The sequence below is a fragment of the Artibeus jamaicensis genome, unplaced genomic scaffold, assembly GCF_021234435.1.
Source record: "Artibeus jamaicensis isolate MK-2021 breed Jamaican fruit bat unplaced genomic scaffold, CSHL_Jam_final scaffold_614, whole genome shotgun sequence".
NCBI classification, from domain to species: domain Eukaryota; kingdom Metazoa; phylum Chordata; class Mammalia; order Chiroptera; family Phyllostomidae; genus Artibeus; species Artibeus jamaicensis.
In genome coordinates, this window is record NW_026522050.1 from 7,072,573 (window position 1) to 7,095,461 (window position 22,889).

At 36.1% G+C, this 22,889-nt stretch overlaps 2 protein-coding genes across 2 annotated transcripts; both read right to left on the bottom strand.

Annotated features, from left to right (window-relative positions):
* Positions 1-8,337: 8,337 nt before the first annotated feature.
* On the bottom strand, positions 8,338-9,279 carry LOC119040866 (olfactory receptor 8K3). Its single transcript, XM_037133975.2, has one exon. It carries the CDS (start codon positions 9,277-9,279, stop codon positions 8,338-8,340), a length of 942 nt encoding a protein of 313 aa, XP_036989870.1.
* A 6,956-nt stretch (positions 9,280-16,235) lies between these two features.
* LOC119040848 (olfactory receptor 8K3-like) lies at positions 16,236-17,198 on the bottom strand. Its single transcript, XM_037133959.2, has one exon. It carries the CDS (start codon positions 17,196-17,198, stop codon positions 16,236-16,238), a length of 963 nt encoding a protein of 320 aa, XP_036989854.2.
* Between the last annotated feature and the right edge of the window lie 5,691 nt (positions 17,199-22,889).

Below are 22,889 nucleotides of genomic sequence, written 5' to 3' on the forward strand. Positions count from 1 at the left end.
TACTGAGGTGATTTTAGAAAGTGCATCTGTTTGGGGGCTGGTTACCAGGAGAACCAACCACCATTTCCAAGGAAGGCAGAGGGCTGGAGGTTGAATCCATAACCAATGACCAATGATTTAACTCCCCTTGCCTGTGGAGTGAAGTCCCTATAAAAGCCCAAAATACGGGGTGTGGAGAGCTTTCTGGTTGTTGAACCAGAATGCTGCCATGTGTCACCCTGCTGGACCTCAAACTCAAGAACAGAAGGTCTTGCACTTGGAACTTAGCTTTAAGTATCTCTCCATCTGGCTGTTGATTCATATTCTTTGATATCCTTTGTAATAAACTGGCAATCTAGTGAGTGAACTTTTAGATTTATATATATTTACTTAAACTTCCAACTATGTATTGCTTATATACTGAAATGTATTAGAATTGTGTGTGTTGGCCTTGCTTACTGTGACTTTGTTATATTCAATTATTAGTTATATTAACTTTTGAAGATTCATTTTCTATATAAACAATCATGTCATCTTCAAATACAGAACATTTTATTTATTTTTTCAAATTGTTATATCTTTTTATTTATTACTTTCATCTTATAGTACAAGCTGGGATTTCAATTATGATATGTGATATTTATAGTGACAAAAAGTCTTTTTCCTGTCTTAGTGAGAAGTCATATATTCTTTCATGATTAAATAGGGTGTTGACTGTAAGTTTTATTGTAGATGTATTCTACCATAAAGTTTCTAGTTGAAAGTTTCTTTCCATCTTAAATTGCTGAGAGTTTAATTTTCTGCTATAAATAGATACTAAATTTCATTAAGTGCTCTTTCTGTATCAATATTTTCTTCTTAATTCTGTTGATATGATAAATTACATTAATGATATTTGAATATTGAACTGGGCTTGCATCCTTAAAATAAACCTCATATGTAGTCTGTGAATTATATCTCTATAAATTGCTATAAAATATATATTAAATTTATCAAACATAAAAATTAATAAATGTGATTATTACTAGATCTGAAATCAGGAAGCTAATTTGGTATAATCATTTCTGCAAGAAATAGATACCACATTTACTCAACAGGTATGTCATTCTTTATGACTACAGGAAACATGGAAAAATGTAAGGACTGTAAAACAATAAAGTTCTGAAAGAAATCTCTGTACTGTTCTACTTCTGAATCAATTTTTTAAGAAGTAAGTCCAAAATTTCTATAGATTTAATTGACTGTTATGGTCAATAAATATTTCCATGAAGAAGCAAATTTGAAAAATGCCAACATCTTTTATGGCAGAACAAAAACTGATTTTTACTTTGTTTATTCTATGATTGATTGAGTTGTAGTATTCTGAGTTACAAATTAGTATATTGAGCTATGAACTATATAAATAGACAGACACACTGGGTTATATATTTTGCTATTATTTCATGTTTTATGTTAGGCAAGTTTTTTGAGATTTAAATAGTGTCATTCAAATATTTTAATCCTTATCATCCAGGAGTTGATAAAGGTAAGATACACAGTAGATAAATGAAAACTTCTGATCAAATAGGACATATAGGGAACCAGAGAAACACCAGATGGTTTTGTGAAGGGTGTGGCCCTCATTGTTCCAGGGTGTGCCATTTGCATACTAGACATTAGAATGTAGAGCCTCCTGTTATATGACTTCTGGGACCTCCTTACCTGACAGCATTCTTTTTCAGCTCTCTAGTGCTTACAATTTCCCCAAGGAATCTACATAAATTAGATAGATAGATAAAGATTACATAGGTATATTCTACAGAAAATGCACTAGTTCCTTTCTCCAATAGGAAACTACACATAGATACAATTTGAAACTTGGGAATATTATGATTATTGTGAATTATTAAAAATTTCATGAATCAGAGATTATTTTTTATTCTACGGATACTAACATTTAACTTTCATATTCATGCTTCTTAATTAGTATCCTCTCTTGTATTTCAGGAGTTCTTTCAATGGCAAACTGTGTGTTTTGATTAGTGATATTTCTCCTCATACAGTTGATAAATATTTCTGATACATGGTTCCCTTTATCAGTCTAGTCACTATAATAGGCAGTCATTGCATGTTTACATGAACCAGGACAATTTTCTATTAATCAAATATCTTTTGGGTGGGGCTTTCACATCTCCACCATATGAATGGTCCACCCTAAAATTACACGGTGCTCAGCCATCACAGCTGCATGTGGTGCTCTATGGTTTTTCATGGTATCATTCAGGGATGTCTTTCCCAGGCATGAATAGGTCACTAACAAACACTGGCTCAAGGAAGAGGGCTTACTAAAAATGATCACATGTTGGACCTCATGGCATTTATTGGTTCAGAGCTCAACAATATCAGAGTCGATATATTCTGTTGCCCTTACATTAGTTTGCCAAATGGATGAAGTGCACATAGAACGGTTCTTCAAAGTCTGAGAAGCAGAAGGTAATAGAGAACAAATATCCCCCTCACAGACCTCTCTTTTTTGGAAAGAATATTTATCTCTTATATTGTCCCTGGAAGAATTCCTTGTATAAGTCATTAGCAATAGACATTTGGCTTTTTTTTTTAAATTCTGCTTCTCTTTAATCTCCATTTTTTAGACTATGTCCTGCCTTCATTTTATTTTAGCTTTTTATGAGAGCAAAATCACTCATTAAAAGCAGGACTGATTAATTTACATTATGTGAGCTAATATTTATTTATAATTGAATAGTTATATTTCTCTTGAATTTGTTTTTCTGTGCCAGATACAATTTTCATTGTTTCAAATCTTTCTGCTATTTCTCCTCTTCTAATCCTACATCTCCCAAAGTGAAGTTTTATTCCCTGTCATTTCTGGGGTGACATCGGTGAAACATAAAGATCATACTAAGAGACAATTTAGGGACCTTGTTAAGAGCAAAAAGTCTTGAGCATGAACTTGACTACTTGGTTTGAAATCTGGTTCTAATGCCCAATACCTCAGTGGGCTCTGATAATGTACTTAGCCTCTCTGAATCACCTTTTCATAACCTGAAAAATATAAACTATAATAGGACCTATCTCACAGAGCTGTGATAATCAAATTCACCAAGACATACAGAATAGTCAAAGTATGAAGTATTACTATTTGGAAGTAATAAAGACTATCTTAAAGATTCTTTCTAACTGCATTTACACTTTGATACTATCCTTACATAAAACTGTATCTTGCTCTGGCTGGTGTAGCTCAGTGGATTGAGCACGGGCTTGCGAACCAGACAATCGAGGTTCGATTCCCAGTCATGGCACATACTGGGGTTGCAGACCGGTTCCCTGCAGGCCACTTCCCAGCAGGGGACACATGAAAGGCAACCATACATTGATACTTCTCTCCCTCTCTCCTTCCCTTCCCCTCTAAAGATAAATAAATTTAAAAAATATTAAAAAAACCTGTATCCTATACTTCTTTATTTTGTGAGACTTTATTTTATTTTTAGAGAAATTCTGTGTTCATTACAAAAATGAGGGAGTACAGAGATTCCCAGGTATTACCTGACCCACACATGCATAGCCATCCCATCCCATCGTCAATGGCTCTTAACAAAGTGGTATATTTGTTACAGTCCATGAACCTACACTGGCACATCACTCTCACCTAACCTCCACAGTTTACATTGGATTCACTCTTGTTTTTGTGCATTCTATGTGTTTGAATAAATATAGCATGACTCATATCCACAATTATAACTTCATACAAAGTATTTTACTATTCTAAAAATTTTCCCAGCTTCCTCTGTGTATCCTTACCTATGCCCTATCTCCTGGCAACCACAAATCTTTTTACTGTCTCCATAGTTTTGCCTTTTCTGGAATGTCACATCTTTGGAATTATGCAATATATAGCCATTTATGATTAGCCTTTTCATTTAGTAATATACATTTCAGATTCTACCACATTTTTTCACGACTTGATAGCTCATTTTTTTTTTACTGCCCAATAAAATATCATTGTCTGGATATACTATAGTTTATTTGCTTCTCCACTTATTGAAGTATATTTTGGTTGATTTGTATGAGGTACTTTTAAAATTTTATTCAAGTGAAGTATTTAAGTGTTCTTTGGCTAAACATTTAATGTTATTGCAGGATAGGTAACAAAGCAATTATTGTAAATAAATAGCTTTAATAAAATCTCAGAAATGTCAAGAAAAATAAAAGTAAGCATATGGAAAAATTTAGAGAGTGACATGGAGCCTCCATGCACAAAAGGCAAAATGACTATGCCCTTGTTATGTATTAGGCTTCACTTACATTAGAAATATGGCATCATGCAAGCAGCAGGATTATTTTTCTTTGCTTCCCACAACAATCAATCAATGCAGTCAAACAATAGAAGGTAGTTAAAACACAGTGCATAATCAATATTGATTAAAATTGGGAAATATAGAACCAAGGCTAAAGAAGAGGAGGGTGTAAGCAGCCCACACAGTGGGTGCATCTTGAGTACCCAGCTTGAGTGTTAGGAAAGGTTGTGCCACTGGACCCTACAGCACACCTGCTACATTAGGCCACACTTCTAAGACAGGGAGTCAAAGAAGCTCTACCTAATACATAGAAACAAAAATTGGGAGCCTGCCAAAATGAGGAGATAAAGAAACATGGCCCAAATGAAAGAACAAATCAAAACCCCAGAAAAAGAGGTTTTGAGCTAAGTGAAATGGAAATAAACCTATCAGATACAGAGTTCAAAACACTGTTTATAACAATGCTCAGAGAACTTAGTGAAGACCTCAGCAGCATAAAAAAGACCTAGTCAGAAATGAAGGATGTACTAATTGAAATAAAGAACAATTTACAGGAAAACAACAGTAGAATGGATGAAGCCAATTATCAAATAAATGATTTGGAACATAAAGAAGCAAAAGACAACCAATCAGAAAAAGAAGAAAAATAATCCAAAAAATGAGGATAGTATAGTTAGCCTTTGGGACAACTTTAAGAGGTCCAACATTTGCTTTATAGGTGAGCCAGAAGGAGAAGATAAAGAGCAAGAAACTGGAAACCTATCTAAAAAAAAAAGAAAAAAAAAAGAAAAACAGTGAAAGAAAACTTCCCACTTCCAGCCAAGATAGAGGCACAGGTAGAAATACTGTACCTCCTTGCACAACCAAGTTTATGAACAACAACAATTTAGAAACTAGAACGCAACCAGAACAGAGAAAATTGAACTGTATCGAAGTCTGACAACAGCAAACCATTCATCCAGATCAGTAAGAGGGGCAGAGTCAGTGGCTGGCAGAGAGGGGTTGCAGCAGGAAAAAGCGGTGGCTGCCAGACCAACTCAGGTGTGCAGTTGGTGGTTGGCAGATCCTAGGCATGGGGTGGCCATGGGCCAACCCAGTGAGGGCTCAAGGCAGCTGGCTGACCGCAGACACACATTTGTATGCAGATAAACCAGGTAGAGGACTGAGCAGTGAGACAGACCACACAAACCAGGGCCCCAGTGCCGGGAAATAAAGCCTAAATGCACCAATTGGAAACACTTTGGGGGGTTGAGGTGCCAGGTGATGCTTCCAGGCTCTTGTTGCAAAGACCAACAGGGTCCTGGAGGGTGCACAAGCCCACACACCTGGGAACTAGCATCAGAAGGGCCCAATTTATCCCAGAGAGAGCAGAACAGAAGCCATTGTCCCTCTCTGACCCCAAATACAGCATCACAACCCAGCGACTGGGTTGCCTCACCCTGGTGAATACGTAAGGCTCCGTACCTCATTGTAACAGGCATGAATGAACTAAAACATTATGGCTCAAGAAGAACAGCTCAAAGCCCCAGAGCCAACACTTCTAAGTGACCAAGAGATAGCCAACCTATCTGATGCACAGTTCAAAACACTGGTCATCGGGACACTAACAGAACTGGTTGATTTTAGTCACAAATTAGATGAAATAATGAAGGCTACACTAAGTGAAATGAAGCAAAATGCACAGGGAATCAATAGTTGTGAAAAGGAAACTGGGACTCAAATCAAGGGAGTGGACCAGAGGGAAGAAGGAAACAACCAAACAGAAAAGAATGAAGAAACAAGAATTCAAAAACATGAGGAGAGGCTTAGGAATCTCCAGGTCATCTTTCAATGTTCCAACATTTGAATTATAGGGGTACCAGAAGGGGAAGAAGAACAGCAACAAGTGAAAAACTTATTTGAACAAATAATAAAGGAGAACTTCCCCAATCTGGCAAAGGAAATACACTTCCAGGAAGTCCAGGAAGCTCAGAGAGTCCCAAAGAAGTTGGGCCCAAGAAAGAACACACCAAGGCACATCATAATTGCATTAGCCAAGATTCAAATGTAAAGGAGAGAATCTTAGAAACAGCAAGAGATAAGGGGACAGTCACCTACAAAGGAGTTTCCATCAGACTGTCAGTGGATTTCTCAAAAGAGACCTTACAGGCAAGAAGGGGCTGGAAAGAAGTATTCCAAGTCATGAAATCCAAAGACCTACATCCAAGATTGATCTATCCAGCAAAGCTTTCATTTAGAATGGAAGGGCAGATAAAGTGCTTCTCAGATAAGGTCATTTAAAAGGAGTTCATCATCACCAAGCTCTTATTATATGAAATGTTAAAGGGGCTTATCTAAGAACAAGAAGATAAAAAATATGAACAGTGAAAGGACATCCAACTCACAGTTATTAAGAACCACACCTAAAACAAAAGCAAACTAAGAGAACAGCTAGATCAGAAGCAGAACCATAGAAATGAAGATCACATAGAGGGTTAGCAACAGGGAAGAGGGAGGAGGAAAAGTGGGGAGAAGGTACAGAGAATAAGTAGCATAGATGACAGGTAGAGAATAGATGGGGGAGGGCAAGAATGCAGGGGAAATATAAAATCTAAAGTACTTGTGACACATGGACATGAACTAAGGGAGGATGGGGGGAGGGGGTGTGTAGGGTGGAGGGCAATGAAGGGAGGAAATGGGACAACTGTACTGGCATAATCAATAAAACATTTTTAAAAAGTAGGAAAAAAACTTCCTTAATTTAGTGAAGGAAATAGACATTCAAGTCCATAAATCACAAAGTCCCAATTATGATGAATGGAAAGAGGCCAAAGATACATCATTATTAAAAGGCCAAAGCTTAAAGCTAAAGAAAGATAAAGATAGAAAGAAAGAAAGAAAGAAAGAAAGAAAGAAAGAAAGAAAGAAAGAAAGAAAGAAAGAAAGAAAGAAAGAAAGAAGAAAGGAAGAAAAAAGAAGTTAGTTACCAGAAAGTTGCCTGATGGGAAGGGGGAGAGAAAAAAGGGGTGAAGAGGTGAGGGGATTAAAAAGTACAAATAGGTAGTTACAGAACAGCCATGGGGATAAAAAGTACAGTATAGGAAATGGAGTAGCCAAGGAACTTATAAATGTGACCCATGGACATGAACAATGGTGGGCAGATTGCCTGAGGAAGTGGAGGGTGCTGGATAGAGGGGGCAAAGTGGAAAATCAGGAGAACTGTAATAGCATAAACATTAAATATCATTCAAATTGAGAAACATCAACTTGAGAAAAGAGGAACAACACAATTAATTTTCATAGGATAGTTCTCTTACCCTATGAAATAACTTTTAACCATGAACAATATTACTTTTTTTAAGAGATAAAGAAATAATACAATCTTGAAAACCAAACAGATAGTTATTAAGCAAGAACTAATTGAGGGGGAAACAGTACAAACCTAGGAGATTCTGTGTGGCCTCAGAAATTTCTCTTAATTTAAATTCTCTGCTATCAACAAAATAGACAAATTAAGGCAAAATTAAATACCAATCAGAACCTATGGACTGCTGAATTAAAAGTATATTTAGTTCATAGACTCAAATATGGAAAAAGTATGATCCTGATGTTTGGAAAGGGTATTTGAGCAAAGTAATATGACTGAGAACTTCAAATGTATTACAGACACAACCATTAGTATGTATAATTCTGAAGCATACTGGAGAAGGGTATGGAAGCTAAAACCAAAGGAAAGAAAAAGGCACACACTCACACATATTCATGCTGTGACTTTATTCTAATAAATAACAAAACAACAGAATCCTTGACAGTTTTTTACTATATCCACCTAACACATTCTGCTTGCTATACAATGGCACTTATGTAATTTAAATATATAATTTATACCCAATAAAGAAAGATTTTAAACTATTTTGTTTATTAAGCTATTTACAGGAATTAGACATGCCTAGCATCTGTAAGAAAATCTATAAATGTATGTCAAACTCATTTGTGCTTGCTCTCTCTTTAGGAGGTACATACAGCCAAATTTCAAGTCTGTAATCTAGGTCCTAGTTTATAGGAATCATATTGTATATAAACCTTAAGAAAAAGTGTTACGTAGCTTTTTCCACACCCTTTGTAGTGCACATTTTACATCTTTGTTCCTCAAGCTATAGATCAAGGGATTCAACATGGGGATCACAAGGGTGTAAAATATGGAAGCCACTTTATCACTGTCAAAGGAATGACTGGACTCGGGTTGCACATACATAAATATCAAAGTCCCGTAAAATACAATGACCACAGTCAGGTGGGATCCACAGGTAGAAAAAGCCTTGTACCGACCCTCAGCAGAGTTCATCCTGAGAATGGATACAAGAATGAGGAAGTAAGACACAAGAACTATCAGAAGGGATGAAATCAAATCAAAACCTGCTAAAATCAGAATAATCATTTCAACTTCATGCGTATTCGAGCAGAGCAAAGATAACAAGGGGATACTGTCACAGTAGAAATGACGAACAACATTGTAGCCACAGAAAGATAAATTAAAAATCTTTATGGTGACTAGAAGAGCAACAAATGTGCTGTAGAGATAGGGAATAGCCACCAGCAGCTGACACATCCTTTGGGACATGATGATTGGGTAGAGCAGAGGGTTACAGATGGCCACGTAGCGGTCGTAGGACATTGCGGAGAGAATAAAAATTTCACTAACAATGAACACAAGAAAGAAAGCCAGTTGGATAGCACAGAAACAATAGGAGATTGTATTTTGATCCACAACAAAATTTACTAACATTTTAGGTCCTACGGTTGTTGAATAACCAAGATCAGTGAAAGCCAGGTGTCTGAGAAAGAAGTACATGGGTGTCTGGAGGCCCGAGTCCACCGTGGTGAGGATGATCATGCCCAAGTTGCCCACCAATGAGATCGCGTAGATGAGGAAGAAGAGCCCAAATAACGGACCCTGCAGCTCCGGGCGGTCTGTGATCCCCGTGAGAATGAATTCACTTAGCACTGTTAAATTTTGTGTTTCCATGCAGGTTTCTCAGGAAAGTTATTCTGGAAAAAGACATTGGCATAATTAATAGATTTCACATTTTATACCTGGCAAATATTTAGTGTGCAAAGCTAGTATAAGTAAAAGACATCCAAATTTTCTAATTCAGATATGTGAAAATAAGCCTATGTCCCACAAAAATAATATTCATAAATAGAGCTAGAAACAGATAGTGAGGGGCTCTTAACTGGAGGTGATTTTACTAAGCACCTCAATTGATTAATTAATCAATATCTAGAAAACATTTCAGTTTTCACAACTCGGAGGTAGGGTGAAACTGGCATGTAGTGTTAGAAGTCAGTTATGTTTTTACACATTCTGTAATACCCAATATTTAGCCCAAAATACCAACAGTGCCAAGGCTGAGAAATCAGAATGGTAGAGCTAAATACATGATAAGGATAGATGATAGATAGATAGATAGATGATGATAGATAGATACATAGATAGATAGATGATTAACAGGTAGATGGATAAACAGATACATAGAAACACAGATAGTTGCATAGATAGATATGGGTATACAGTATATAGATAAAAATACATATACATATAGATACAGACATACATAGATATATAAAGAAAATATAAAAGAAGTTAAAACCACATTAAAAGTTTGGGGGTTGTATAAATTATTATTGTGCTATTCTTTAGAGTTTTCTTTAGTCATTTATATAATTACAATCATATAGTAGCACTTGTAAATTACATGTAATAATGACTTAATATATATGCTAAGTCTATAATAAATTATATTATACAATTGTATAATAATTATAATAATTTTAAATCACAAATTCCAAAAATATATAGAACTCACTACGTGAACACATAGTCTTGCAAAATTCCTTATGCCTACAGGTGATACAGGTTGAAACCCTAATACAATTGACAGAGATTACACCAGTGCATAAATAAGAAAACCGTAATAGATTGCAGTGAAAATTATTTGCCTTTATATGGAGAAATATTATGTGTATACATATATGTACATATATGTATATAGTGTGTGTGACAACTGAAATGTCTTATACATATACACATATAAATATAATGTCAGTTATATCTCCATTTTTGGTAAACACAAAAATTTGGGCAAAATTTAACTTTTTCAATACTCTCACATGCAAAACCAATACTTTGGATCATTTAATCTTCATTTATTTCTCCTAAAAAAACTGCAAGTAAGCATTGTCATTGTTTATAATGAAAATTTATAAAAACTCCCTTTGGATGAAGAGATACCATACTCTTTAATGTAAGTTTAAAGGTGTGTGTATCAAATAAAATAGTTTAAAGTCAGTATGTCACACAATATTGCAGAGGAGAAATAAAATAAGCTAAAGATGAAAGATCCATGGATTCTTGAATATTACTTTAAATTCTTCTACACCTTAAGGCCACAAGTATGCCTTCAAACTATGACATAATACAAAACACAGATAAACATTTTATAAAATCAAACAAAAATGTATCTGAATACCCTTAATAATAGACAGATGAAGGATGTATAAAGGACCCACGGACAAAGATGACAGGGAGGGGGGATTGAGTGTGGGAGGTGGGGGTGGGTAGGGCAGGGGAGAGAAATGGGGGAAAAATGGGGACAATTGTAACTGAACCACAATAAAAAACATATACCAGAGTAAGTGGTGAATGGCAGAGTAAGGTAATTATTAGATTTAAAATACTGTGAACATGAAAGCTTCCTTTAAAAAATAAAAATAATTCTGGTTATGTAAAAACTGTAGTGACAGCAGTCCTCCAGCAGTCTAAAAAAGAAAATAAATACTTTCCTAACATTAAATATAAAAGTTATTACATGAATTTGCATTTAAACCTCTTAAAGTGTTACTCATAATTGTGTGACCTGATAGTCTACCCTGCTTCATTTTTCTTGTATCTAGAATGTGGAAGTGTGCATCAACAGGTAGTAATTTTAGAAAACTATCTTCAGTAAATTTAATAAGGAGCAGTATAAACCTTGTTTTGTGTGTTTTGTTTCATTTTGTAAATACCAAAGGCTGAGAAAAATCCTACTTGTTAAGTTCCAGTTTTTCTATGTGGTAAGGAACGATAAAAATGTATGTATCTTTTTTTTCTCACACCAAATTGCTTTTTCATAGTTTAAAATCTTTGTTGAATATTGACTTACTATTTTTAAAAGCTATACTTTTTCAGATAATTATATCTGCTTTCTGTCAGATTCTATCTGAAATTTAAAAACATGCTGAATTATCATAATACTGGAAACTTAAAAGTGTTCTTATATTCACATACTCTTTCACATCTCAATGTGATGTGTAAAGAATCCTATTTGTATATTTATTTGAGTAATTAATTACTAAATATTATTTTATATCAAGAGTGTCACAAAAAAGCCTAGAACCACTAAATAACTAAAAGTTTGAAAGACATCAAAATGATAGATTGAATACCTGTAGCTTTGTAATTTTTTGCCAATTTTTAAAAGTTGATATTTAGTTATGGTTCATTTGCCTGCATTACAAATATAATTATTCATATAAAATAAGTGTGTTATAAGCAATCTCATTATGATATTTCAAAGATCCTTCTGAACATTTAGTCCATCAACCTAGGTGAAAATACTCAAAAACATTAATATGTTAAGATGAGGAAAGGGGTTCTATTCCCGCTCAGGCATCAGGGAGTAGTAGACAGCAAAAATAACTACATCAGAAATGGAAACATTTTGCTAGAACTTTGTCATTGAGATAAAGTGAAACTTGGCATATGTCACTGAAACATTGTCAGTATTGGTAACATAGGACACCACATGAAATGTTCTATCTTTTACCTGTGGTGAAATCTCTCTTGACTCCTTCATGTGTTTCTTACATGGCTTAGTGAGGACCATTTATGGATGTTTTTCACCTTTTGAGACTATCCCTGTGGAGATGCCAAGCAATTTGTTGATCGTCCCTACAGTATTGAATAGCACAATTACATGCCTGGAAGTTGTTTTTTAATTGTTATGGACCATTGGTATTCACCTTGTTTTCTTCTTCTCCTTCTTCCTCCCTCCCTCCTTCTCTCCCTCCCTCACTTCCTTCCATGTTTCACTCTTAAGTTTACTTTTGTACTAGACAGGACTCCTGACTGCAATACTGTATCCGTAGGCAGCCTGTCAACAGTCCTCATTACACAATGTCTCCTCAAGTGAGTGACACTGTAGAAATGTGTGGACACTGTCTTACTATTTGAAAACTTTTAGGGAAAAAACTTAAAATAATTTATTTCTTCTTTGATTGGCTTCTCATGTTGTTACTGGTCCGAAGTCCATATACCAACACTTTTAAGAGGCCCAAACTCAAATCATCAGAGTTTGGAGTAAGGAAAGTTTTATTGATCTAGAAGATGCCAACTGAACAGATGAGAGCTTGAACTTTCAACTCCATCTTAAGAAAGTATGGAGTTCAGGCTTCTTTTTTTGTCAAGGGAAGGGAAAATGGGAGCAGCATTTTGGAAAATCAAGCCTGGAGCAGGATTCTGCTAATGATTAGGATATCTACATGAAAGACAAAGAAGGTGCTATTAGCCTGAAGGCCATGAGAACAATGCAGGCTTGAATAATATTAAGTCAGAGAACCTGAGCATTTCACTCTGTTGCAATATGATTTTTTTTTGTCCTAAGGAACAGAAATTAGTTACTGTTACTTCTCATTTCATAGTGAGTTTTCATCATCTGTCCTTTCACAATTTGTGTTTTTCTTTACAGTTAATTGCACAATTTCAAATATTCTTTGTTGTGCAGACCCACTCCAATATAGATATATTCCATTAAAACAAAGTTCCCTCTGGTGACTCCTTTATAGCCACATGCTTCGTACTGGTCTCAGCCTATTAATAGTCAATATTGTGCTGGACCAGCCTTCGTGGTTTTTATGATTGATTGGGTATCCCTGGGCCACACAGTGACGTCTGGGTGGTGGGGGAGAGGGAAGGAAAGCTGAGGGGAGGAGAGGGGGAAGGTGAGGAGAATAGGGACCTGTGGCAATCAAAGCTTAAATCTGTCACTTGTATTACAAAAAAGAAAAATGGCAGGGTCTACAGTACACTGTACCCACTTCCTCCTCTTCTACCATTGTTTGTAACCCTTGGCAATCACTAATCTGATTCTATCGCTCTTTTCTTGTCATTTGAAGAATATTTATGAATAAGGTCCTACCACTTGCAATATTTGGCTTTTGCCACTCAACCTAATTCTCTGGTGATTCATTTGTCTTTTTGTGTGTAAATCACTTGTTCCTCTATTGTTGCTGAGTAGTATTCCATGGTATGGATGATTCAGTTTCCTTAGTCATTCACTCATAGACAGGCATATGGGTTCTTCCCAGTTTTCGACTATGATGAATAAAACTTCCAGTGACATTCACTTAGAGATGACTATCTAATATAAATTTCATTCTCTTGGGATGAGCTCCCAAGAGTATGATTGGTAGGTATGTTGTTTTAATTTTTACAAAGTGCAAATATCAAGCTGTTGTTTTATAGGTTATGCTTTCAGTGTCATGTTGTTTTTGGTAAACAGTCTGTCTGAAGTGCCAGGGGGTGTTCCCCACTGGCCGAGATGGCAGCAGGAGGAGGTTCTTACACTGAGTGTATGGAAAGCTAGAAACATCAATGGATAGGACCTGAATGTGAGAATCCAGCAAGGTAATTGGATAGAGAAAAAGCCCTTCTCCCTCTATCAAACTGTGGACCAGGGGAAGGCAGGTGCATGTGCCATAAAAGTCAAAATGACACAAAGGGAAGTGCTGACCAAAGAGGCCTGTCAATGTAGCCTGGGAAAAGAAGGGATTGGTTTGGAGGTGGACCCATGCAAAGTACGCAAGAGTGGGAAGATGATTGGTCATTTTGAGAAGGCACCTGGTCTGTTTCACACCCAAGTCAATATAATCCCAAGGAAACAAAGAGGCTTGGGTTTGTGGCTCTTTTGCTGCTGACCTGCAGTTACACAGGGCACTCACCTGTTCTCTCCATGGGCCATGTGGCCCTAGCCAGTCTCACTCTCTCTTGGCCATCTGGTGATATACTGGCTGGTGTGTTTGTGCACTCTCCTGACAGTGTGTGACGTGTGACTCTGCAGCCCTAGCAGCTGTGTGACTCATGGCTGTGCAGTCTGCACATGCAGGCTCCAGGTGGGAGACTAAAATGAACACCAGCCAGGAGCAAACTAAGCTACCTGGGTGGGGCTTCTGACAGTTTAGCAGCCGCCTGTGGTCTCCAAAGGACTGCACTTCGAACTGGAGCAGAAACTCTGGACACTGGGTTTTGTCTTGGTCTTGCCGAAGAGGTGGGCTTTGAGACAGGAGTTCACCATGCTCCCAGGTCATGCAGGACCCGAATAAAATCTTTCCTTTTGCACCAGCATCTGCCTCACGTGTTTGGCTTTTTGGTGACAGGCCACCAAACCCCTCCTTTTGTTTAGTTACACCATCTATAAACTCTTTGTTTCTTTGTAACAGAGTGTTTTGTTGACTGCTAAGGTTTTTATTTATCAGCAGCTCTGAGAAATTTGATTATGATGTGCCTACACGTAGTTGTTCACCTGCTGTTTACATGCTGTTTGTCAATATGCTTTGATCTGAAGATTTTACATTTTTATCGAATTTGAAAATTTTCACAATATTTTATTTAAATAATTGCCTACTTCTTATTTTGACTTTTCCTGTTTTTTTTTTTCTCTCTAGGCCCCATAAAGAGGGAGATTTTGGTTTTTCAATTGACAATATGTGTTTATTACCTTGAATGAACCCATTTATATAAAACCTATCATGCATTCTTTTAAAAAATTTCTTTATTTTAATTGTCATTCAAGTATACTTTCTGTCTTTTTAATACCCTTTACCATGTTAGGCACTACAGATACAACTATGAATGTGATATTCAGAGTCTCTGACTTTCTAAAAATACATGTCTAGTGCAAGAAAAATGCAATTGGCTAAATGTGAAGAATACTAATAATCTGATTGGAAATTAAATACAGGTTAGTATCAGAAGTATAGCCATCTGTTAGTGATATATTTTTATCATACAAATGGCAAATAGAGTATGAAAAGATGTTCAGCATTACTAACCAATGAGGTATCATCTCACATCTGTCAGAATGCCTATTATCAATATATCAATGAATAACAATTGTTGGTGAGGAAGTGGAGAAATGGGAACCCTTGTACACTGTTGGCGGGAATACAGATTGGTGCAGCCACTCTGGAAAACATTATGGAGATACCTCAAAAATTGAAGATGGATTTGCCTTTTGACCCAGCAATCCTACTTGGGAATATATCCAGAGAAATCCAAACCACTACATCAAAAGAACATAAGCACCCCTATGTTCATTGCAATGTTATTTACAATGGCCAAGTTACGGAAGCAGGACAAGTGGTGCCCATCAACAGATAGGTGAATAAAACAACTCTGGGTAATTTATACAATGAAATACTACTCAGCCATAAAAAAGAAGACAATTTTACCCTTTGTGACAGCATGGATGGACTTGGAGAACATCCATGTTGGACTAGGGGAAATAAGCCAATCAGAGAAAGACAAAGAGCATATGATTTTATTTATATGTGGACTCTAATGAACAAACTGAACTAACAAGCAAAATAGAGACAGATTCATAAATAGAGAGCAGGATAGTAGCCTGGGTGGGAGGAGAGGTTAGAGGGTGGAGGGGTCGAGCAAAAAAGGAAAAAGGACAACAGTGTGGTGATTGTAGAGGAAGGGGGGTATAAGGTAGGTAAACAGTGATGGAAAAATATGCAATAAATTTTTTAAAAGAAAATTATGTACAATTCTTTTTATTTCTAGGCTTATCATACATCTATCTTTCTCATCCCATGGAGGTAACAGTATAAGTTTAAAGCAATGCCAGTTATTGCACACATTGGCTAATACACCAGTTGCTAGTGTATCTTACAGTGAATTTTAAATAGCATATTTGCACACATTACCCACGTTCTATTTAGGGCATTCTTCACCTCCTTGTTCCGCAAACTGTAAATCAATGGATTCAGCATGGGGATGACCAAAGTGTAAAATAAAGAGGCCATTTTATCAGTATCAAATGAATGACTAGACTGGGGTCTCACATACATAAATAATAGGCTACCATAGAATATGACAATGACTGTCAGATGAGATCCACAGATAGAGAAAGCCTTGTGCCTGCCCTCTGCAGAGTTCATCCTGAGGATGGCAACCACGATCAGAATGTAGGACATAAGGACTATCAGAAGAGAGTAAGTCAAAGTAAAAGCTGAAAAAAGCAGGATGATCAATTTAATTTCATGTGTGTCTGAGCAGAGCAAAGATATCAATGGCATACTATCACAGTAGAAATGCCTAATGACATGATAGCTACAAAATGATGAAATGAAAATTTTTATGGTGGTCAGTAAAGATAAAAAGACACTGTATAGGTAGGCTATAGCCACCAGCAAGTGACATAGTCTTTGTGACATGATAACTCTGTAGAGCAGAGGGTTACAGATGGCCACATAGCGGTCATAGGCCATTGCTGACAGAATAAGATTTTCACTAGTGATAAACATACTGAAGAAAGTGAGTTGGATAGCACACCAGTTATAGGAGATTGTATGCTGATTTACAGCTAAATTTACTAGCATTTTGGGTCCTACAGCAGTGGAACAACTGAGATCACTGAAAGCCAGGTGTCTGAGAAAGAAGTACATGGGTGTTTGTAGTCTGGAGTCTATCTTGGTAAGGATGATCAAGCCCAGGTTACCCACCAAGGAGACCATGTATACAATGAAGAAAAGCACAAATAATGGAGCCTGCAGCTTCGGGAGGTCCATGACCCCCAGTAGAATAAATCCATTTAACACTGTTAGATTGTGTTTGTCCATCCAGGCTACCCAGGAAATCTGTAACAAGAAAAGATGTAAAAATAATCATTAGCTCTCACAAGTTATGACTGAGATTACCATTGTAACCAGTGATTAAAGGCTTAAATGGTTCATTCATAGCTTGTTGCATTAACTGGCTACTCTCTAACACTTGGCAGCCCAATTCTCTGTCTCTCTCTCATCTCAGTGAAGCTCGACAGGTTCCTTACACCAGACATGAAAAGCACAAAGAACAAAACTAAAAATAGGTAAATTGGACTTTATCAAAATTTTTGAAACACACTTTTGTGCACCAAACAATGAAAAGATGACCCACACAAAGTAAAAAATGCAAATTATTTATCTAGTAAGGGCTTAGTAGGTAGAATATCAAAGGACTTTTGCTACTCAACAACAAAAATGAACAATCCAAATTTAAAAACAGGCAAAAGACTTTAGCAGAAGATTTACATATTTCTTACAGAAGATAAACAAATAGCCAAAAGCACATGAAAAGATGTTCATTTCTGGTCATTAAGAAAATGCAAATCAAAACCACAATGAGATACTCCTAGGATGGCTATAAGAAAAAAAAATGACAGACGCTGCAAAGCTGGCAAATGTCAGGAAGGATTAGAACCTTTAAACATTTTTTGTAAGTAATGTAAAATAAAATAGCCACCATGAGAAGAGTTGTGCAGAATGGCATCAATCACAAGAGTCAAAAATAGAAACAACCCAAAAGTCAGTGAACTAGTGAATATATAACAAGTATCATGTAGATAAAATAGAATATTAATAAGCTATAAAAAGGGAAAAGTATTGATACATGCTATAACAAGGATCAGGTGTTAAAGCATCTAATGGTAAGTGACACAAATGAAAGTCATGTATTTTATTATTGTGCAATTGCATCATATGAAAAACCCAGAGTAAGCATATTTGTAGAGATAGAAAGCAGAAAATATATAGCTTGTTCAGGAACACTGAATTAATTCTTAAGAAACAACACACTTGGGTGCATTTTTTTTTACTGGATATCCAAAAAATTATAAATCTCATGGAGTAAATGAGTTTTAAAAATTGTATTCTTTTCTAAATCCCTCCTTGTAAATACCAGTTGCTCTGTATGTGAGAAAAGATATTTTTCTCATCATTTTAAGAGTTGTATGTAAAGCGCAAAACCTCTTTTAACATTGTAATACTTTCATATATTTTATTTTATCTGATTTTTGAAGGTGACTTGATTCTGATCTTTTAAATCTGTTTTCTTTTTCTTCTCAAGACTTTTCAAACATGTAAAAAATACAATGGGCAGAACCTAGCACTGGGCATTTGCTATAAAACTGCCCTAAATATAGAGCTCACAGAAGTTGTCATTCCTCAGTCGTGCCTCCCTCCCTGTGCAAAATACAGCTTTCGACATTAACGTAAGTGAGACTAAATGAATTCCAGAATGAGAAATCAGTAAAATTTGCATTTACATGCATATATTTAAACACCTCTGTGATTTTTCAGTTGAAATAAAGGGAGTTTAAAAATGAGCCACTAAATAAATATGGAGTGGAAAAGATATATCAATTTTAGGCAAAATACACATTCCTGCTTACACAATCTGTATTGGTGCATATTTTAATCTTGCTTCCAGTACCCATTAGATGTGTATCCAGTCATTTAAAAGATAATTTGATGACATTTCAAACACTTTTCCAAGGCTAAAGAGAGTACGCACTCATAGGAGACATGATGGTGGGATGGTGGTGCTAGGCAGCGAAATCCACACTTTGATATTTTGCATTGGCCTCACCTCCCATTACAAGTGGTGATTTGCACATGATATTGATGCTTTTAATGATAATTGTGAACTTGGAAAACACATGGCATTTTTGATAATGACAATTGCAAGAATTTAAAAGATATTGATATAACCATGTTCATTTAGAGGTAACTGGAGAACATTATGGATATGTTATTATTTGTGGTTAAAAATTCTGAAACATACCCAACTAACTACAGATGATAATATCAAATTTGACATCTGGATTATGGGTCCAAGTGTAAAAACACGAGTATCTTAAGGTTTTGGGGTAGACTTTTTTTTTTAAGATTTTATTTATTTATCTTTAGAGGGGAAAGGAAGGAGAGAGGGAGAGAAACATCAATGTATGGTTGCCTTTCATGTGTCCCCTGCTGGGAACTGGCCTGCAGGGAACCGGCCTGCAACCCCAGTATGTGCCCTGACTGGGAATCGACGGGAGATTGTCTGGTTCGCAGTCCCGTGCTCAATCCACTGAGCTGCACCAGCCAGGGCCTGGGGGAAGACTTTTTAAATGGATATCCAAACTTCCTTTCAGAAGTTGATTTTTTTCTTTTTTACTATTCCAAGAGTACAACCACATCAACATAAATGTCTAACTTTTGTAAAAAATCGTAATAAAAAGGTATTTAAAACAGCATACTTACCTGGAAACTTCAGTTATTGAAGCAGGTTGTTAAAGCTATACAGCTAAATGCCCGAGGTGGGGTATTCAAGACAGACAGTGAAAGTGGGAGAAACAGGTACCGTCTACTCACCTCTAATGAGGAATCTCTCTGTGCTCCTCATGTACTCTTAACATAACCCAGTAAGAAGAATTTATAGGAATCCTTGGTCCTTTGAGATCCTCCCTGAGGAGAAAGGACACAATTTGTTAATTATGCTTAAAGAATTTGAATGCTTCAAACAAAGCCAGTCAGATAGCTGCTAATTATCCAGGATATCTTTATATGCCCATACAAATAAGATTACATACTTTTCCTCAGTTTCTCTTGGTTAAGTCTTTTCTAGTGCAATACAAACATCTGCAACCAAAACATTATTTCTGCAAGAGGGGAGTTTGAGTTTTTCTTGTAAGCTTTGTCTCCTTTAAAAAAGGAGTGAGAACATAATAGAGAAATGGTTGAACATTTATTGCATTGTTTTAAAATTTGCAAGGGAAAATATATGTGTAGCCATTTCCCCCTCATTTGTGGTGTCTTTTGCTTATTATTAAAGTATAATACATGTATTAGCAAATGCATACAACATGAATAAATTTTTACAAAATTAACACATCTGTGTAGCCAGAATCCAGATTAAACAGAAATTACAACCACCAACATAAATAAAATATTATCAGGACTCAAAAATCATTCTTCATCCTCTTTTCTATTATAACTATATCTCACACCTCTCCCCACACACCAAAGTAACTACTACTCTGACTTCTAACAACATAAATTATTTTCACCTATGTTTGTTACTTCACATAAAGGAAATTCTGTTCATGTGTTTTCTGTGTGTCTGGGCTTTTCACTCGATATATTGTCATAGGTATTTCTAGATTGTTTATTCTTATTTTTGTGTACAACTCCATTTTATAAATATATCACATTTATTTATCCATTATTCTCTGATATAGAAATATATCACATTTATTTATCCATTATTTATCCATTATCTCTTTATTCTCTTTATTTATTTATTAAATAATTTATCCATTATTGGAATTGGTTCCAATTTGGAGGTTTTATGATTAGTGGTATTATTAACATTCTACTCAATTTTATACTTTGAAAATGATTTTTAATATCTTTGAGCATTTACAAAGTAATAAAATTTGGATTTATTAAAGATAAGTTATAAAAATATTGTCCTGATATACATGAGGGTTCCCTGATAATGGTAATGAAACACTACCCTCACAGCCCTTGTGTTCACATCAATATTTGATCTATACTGGCTTAATCTTGAATGTATTTTCATTTGGGCATGGTCAATACACTAAAATTGCTGAGTTGCAGCATTAGTGAATACTACCAAATGGATTTTCAGAATGTTTATACAAATGTGCATCACCACTGGTAGTGAAAATGTTATCATACTTAGTTAGCTAGTTATCAATAAGGAAGGAAGCAAAAGGAATTAGATATTGTTGAGCCTAATGGGCTGTGAAGCATAAGCTTGCTGCACCAGGAAGCCACATCTTCCCAGAAACCCGAGGATCACACATTGCATCCCGGATTAGCACCCTGTCTTCCCCTCTCTAGGACCAGATGGTTGGAGGAAGCAGTGGGAGGTGAGCACATACATGCACAGTAAAAGTCACAGTGGGGCAGAGGGACCTGCTTGACCATAGAGACCTGTCAGTCGAACCTGGGAAAGTGGTCACTTGCCTAGAGGGTGGACCTATCAGGAGCCCGGAAACACTAGGGAAATTGATTGGTTTTTTTGAAAAAGCACTTGGTTCTGCCCAAGCCAAATATAATAAAACACAGCTCAACAGAGAAGCTCTCTCTAGCTTGGGAGCACATACTCACCCTGTAAGTTTGTATGTTTTCTCTGTAGTGACTGCGCAAGACTAGCAGTGACATGGACTCCAAACACAGGTTTTAGGTGGGTGTCTGGGTAGAGCAGTGGCCAGGGACAGTGCCTAGCTACTCAGATGGGGACTGAGATTGCTTAGCAGCCAACTGTGGGTTCCAAAGGACTAAGCTTTAATATGGAACAGAAACTGGACACTGGCTTTTGTTAGGACCTTGCTGAAGACATGGTTGAACTTCTTCCATGGTGGCATGGACAAGGATGGGACACAGGGGTGTCCTTCTATTCCCACCCAAATAAATTTTGCCACACCATAAGCTCCTGTGTGTGGGTCCGTGAAATGTTTTTCTCTTGATCCCATGAAAGAACCCCACTTTTACTGGAAACAGAAATAGTTATAATTGCTTGATATCTTGTTAAGATTTGACATTTTCATTGTTTTCTTTGTCTCCATTCTGCATGATGTGCATGGGTGTTGTGGTTTTAGTTTGCATTATCCTAATGTTAAATGAAATTGAGAATGTTTTTATATGTTCAATGGGATTTTGATATTTTCTTTTGAAAAGTGCTCATGCATGTCTTTTATCATTTTTATATTATGTTTTGTGTTGACTATTAATTGATTTGTAAGTTATTTTTATATTTTTATAAATCCTGTTAAATATCCATGTCTAAATATGTAGTTCTGATAAACTATCATCTTCCACTATGAGAGTTTCCTCTTTTGTGCTATTAATTTTGATGAACAGATTTCTTTTTTAATTGTTTTTCTGTTACAATTGTCCCAATTTTTCCTCCATTGCTCTCCCCTGCCCAGCCCACCCCCAGCTCCCAAAGTCAGTCCCCACGCTGTTGTCCATGTCCATGGGTCCTTTATACATATTCCTTGACTGGACACTCCCCTTCCTTCTCCTGTCACCCTCTCTCCTCCCCTCTGATTTCTTAAATTAGTTGAAGTAATCTTTTTAAATCTTATGTAGTTGCTCTGTGTGCTCTGTTAAAAAATGTGTACATATTCTAGTACAACAATTCTGTATCACAAAGATGTCCCACTATGTTTACCTCTAAAATGTTTATTGTTTGGATTTTACATTTAGACCTTTAATCCAGGTAGAATTGAAGCTGTCTAGAGTGTTAACAAGTGTCCAGACACTTTTACCCTCAAACAAAATACACAAATTACCTAATATCCTTTATTGAAAAGATTATTCTTTTTTTTTGGTGTCAGGAGTGGGATACAAAGATTATTCTTTTTGTTATGAAAAATAGTGATGCTTCTATTACAAGTTGGGTGACTGTGTGTATGTGTGTGTGTTGGTTTCTGAAGTCACTCTTCTATTTCATTCATCAGAATATCAGGAAAATGTTGT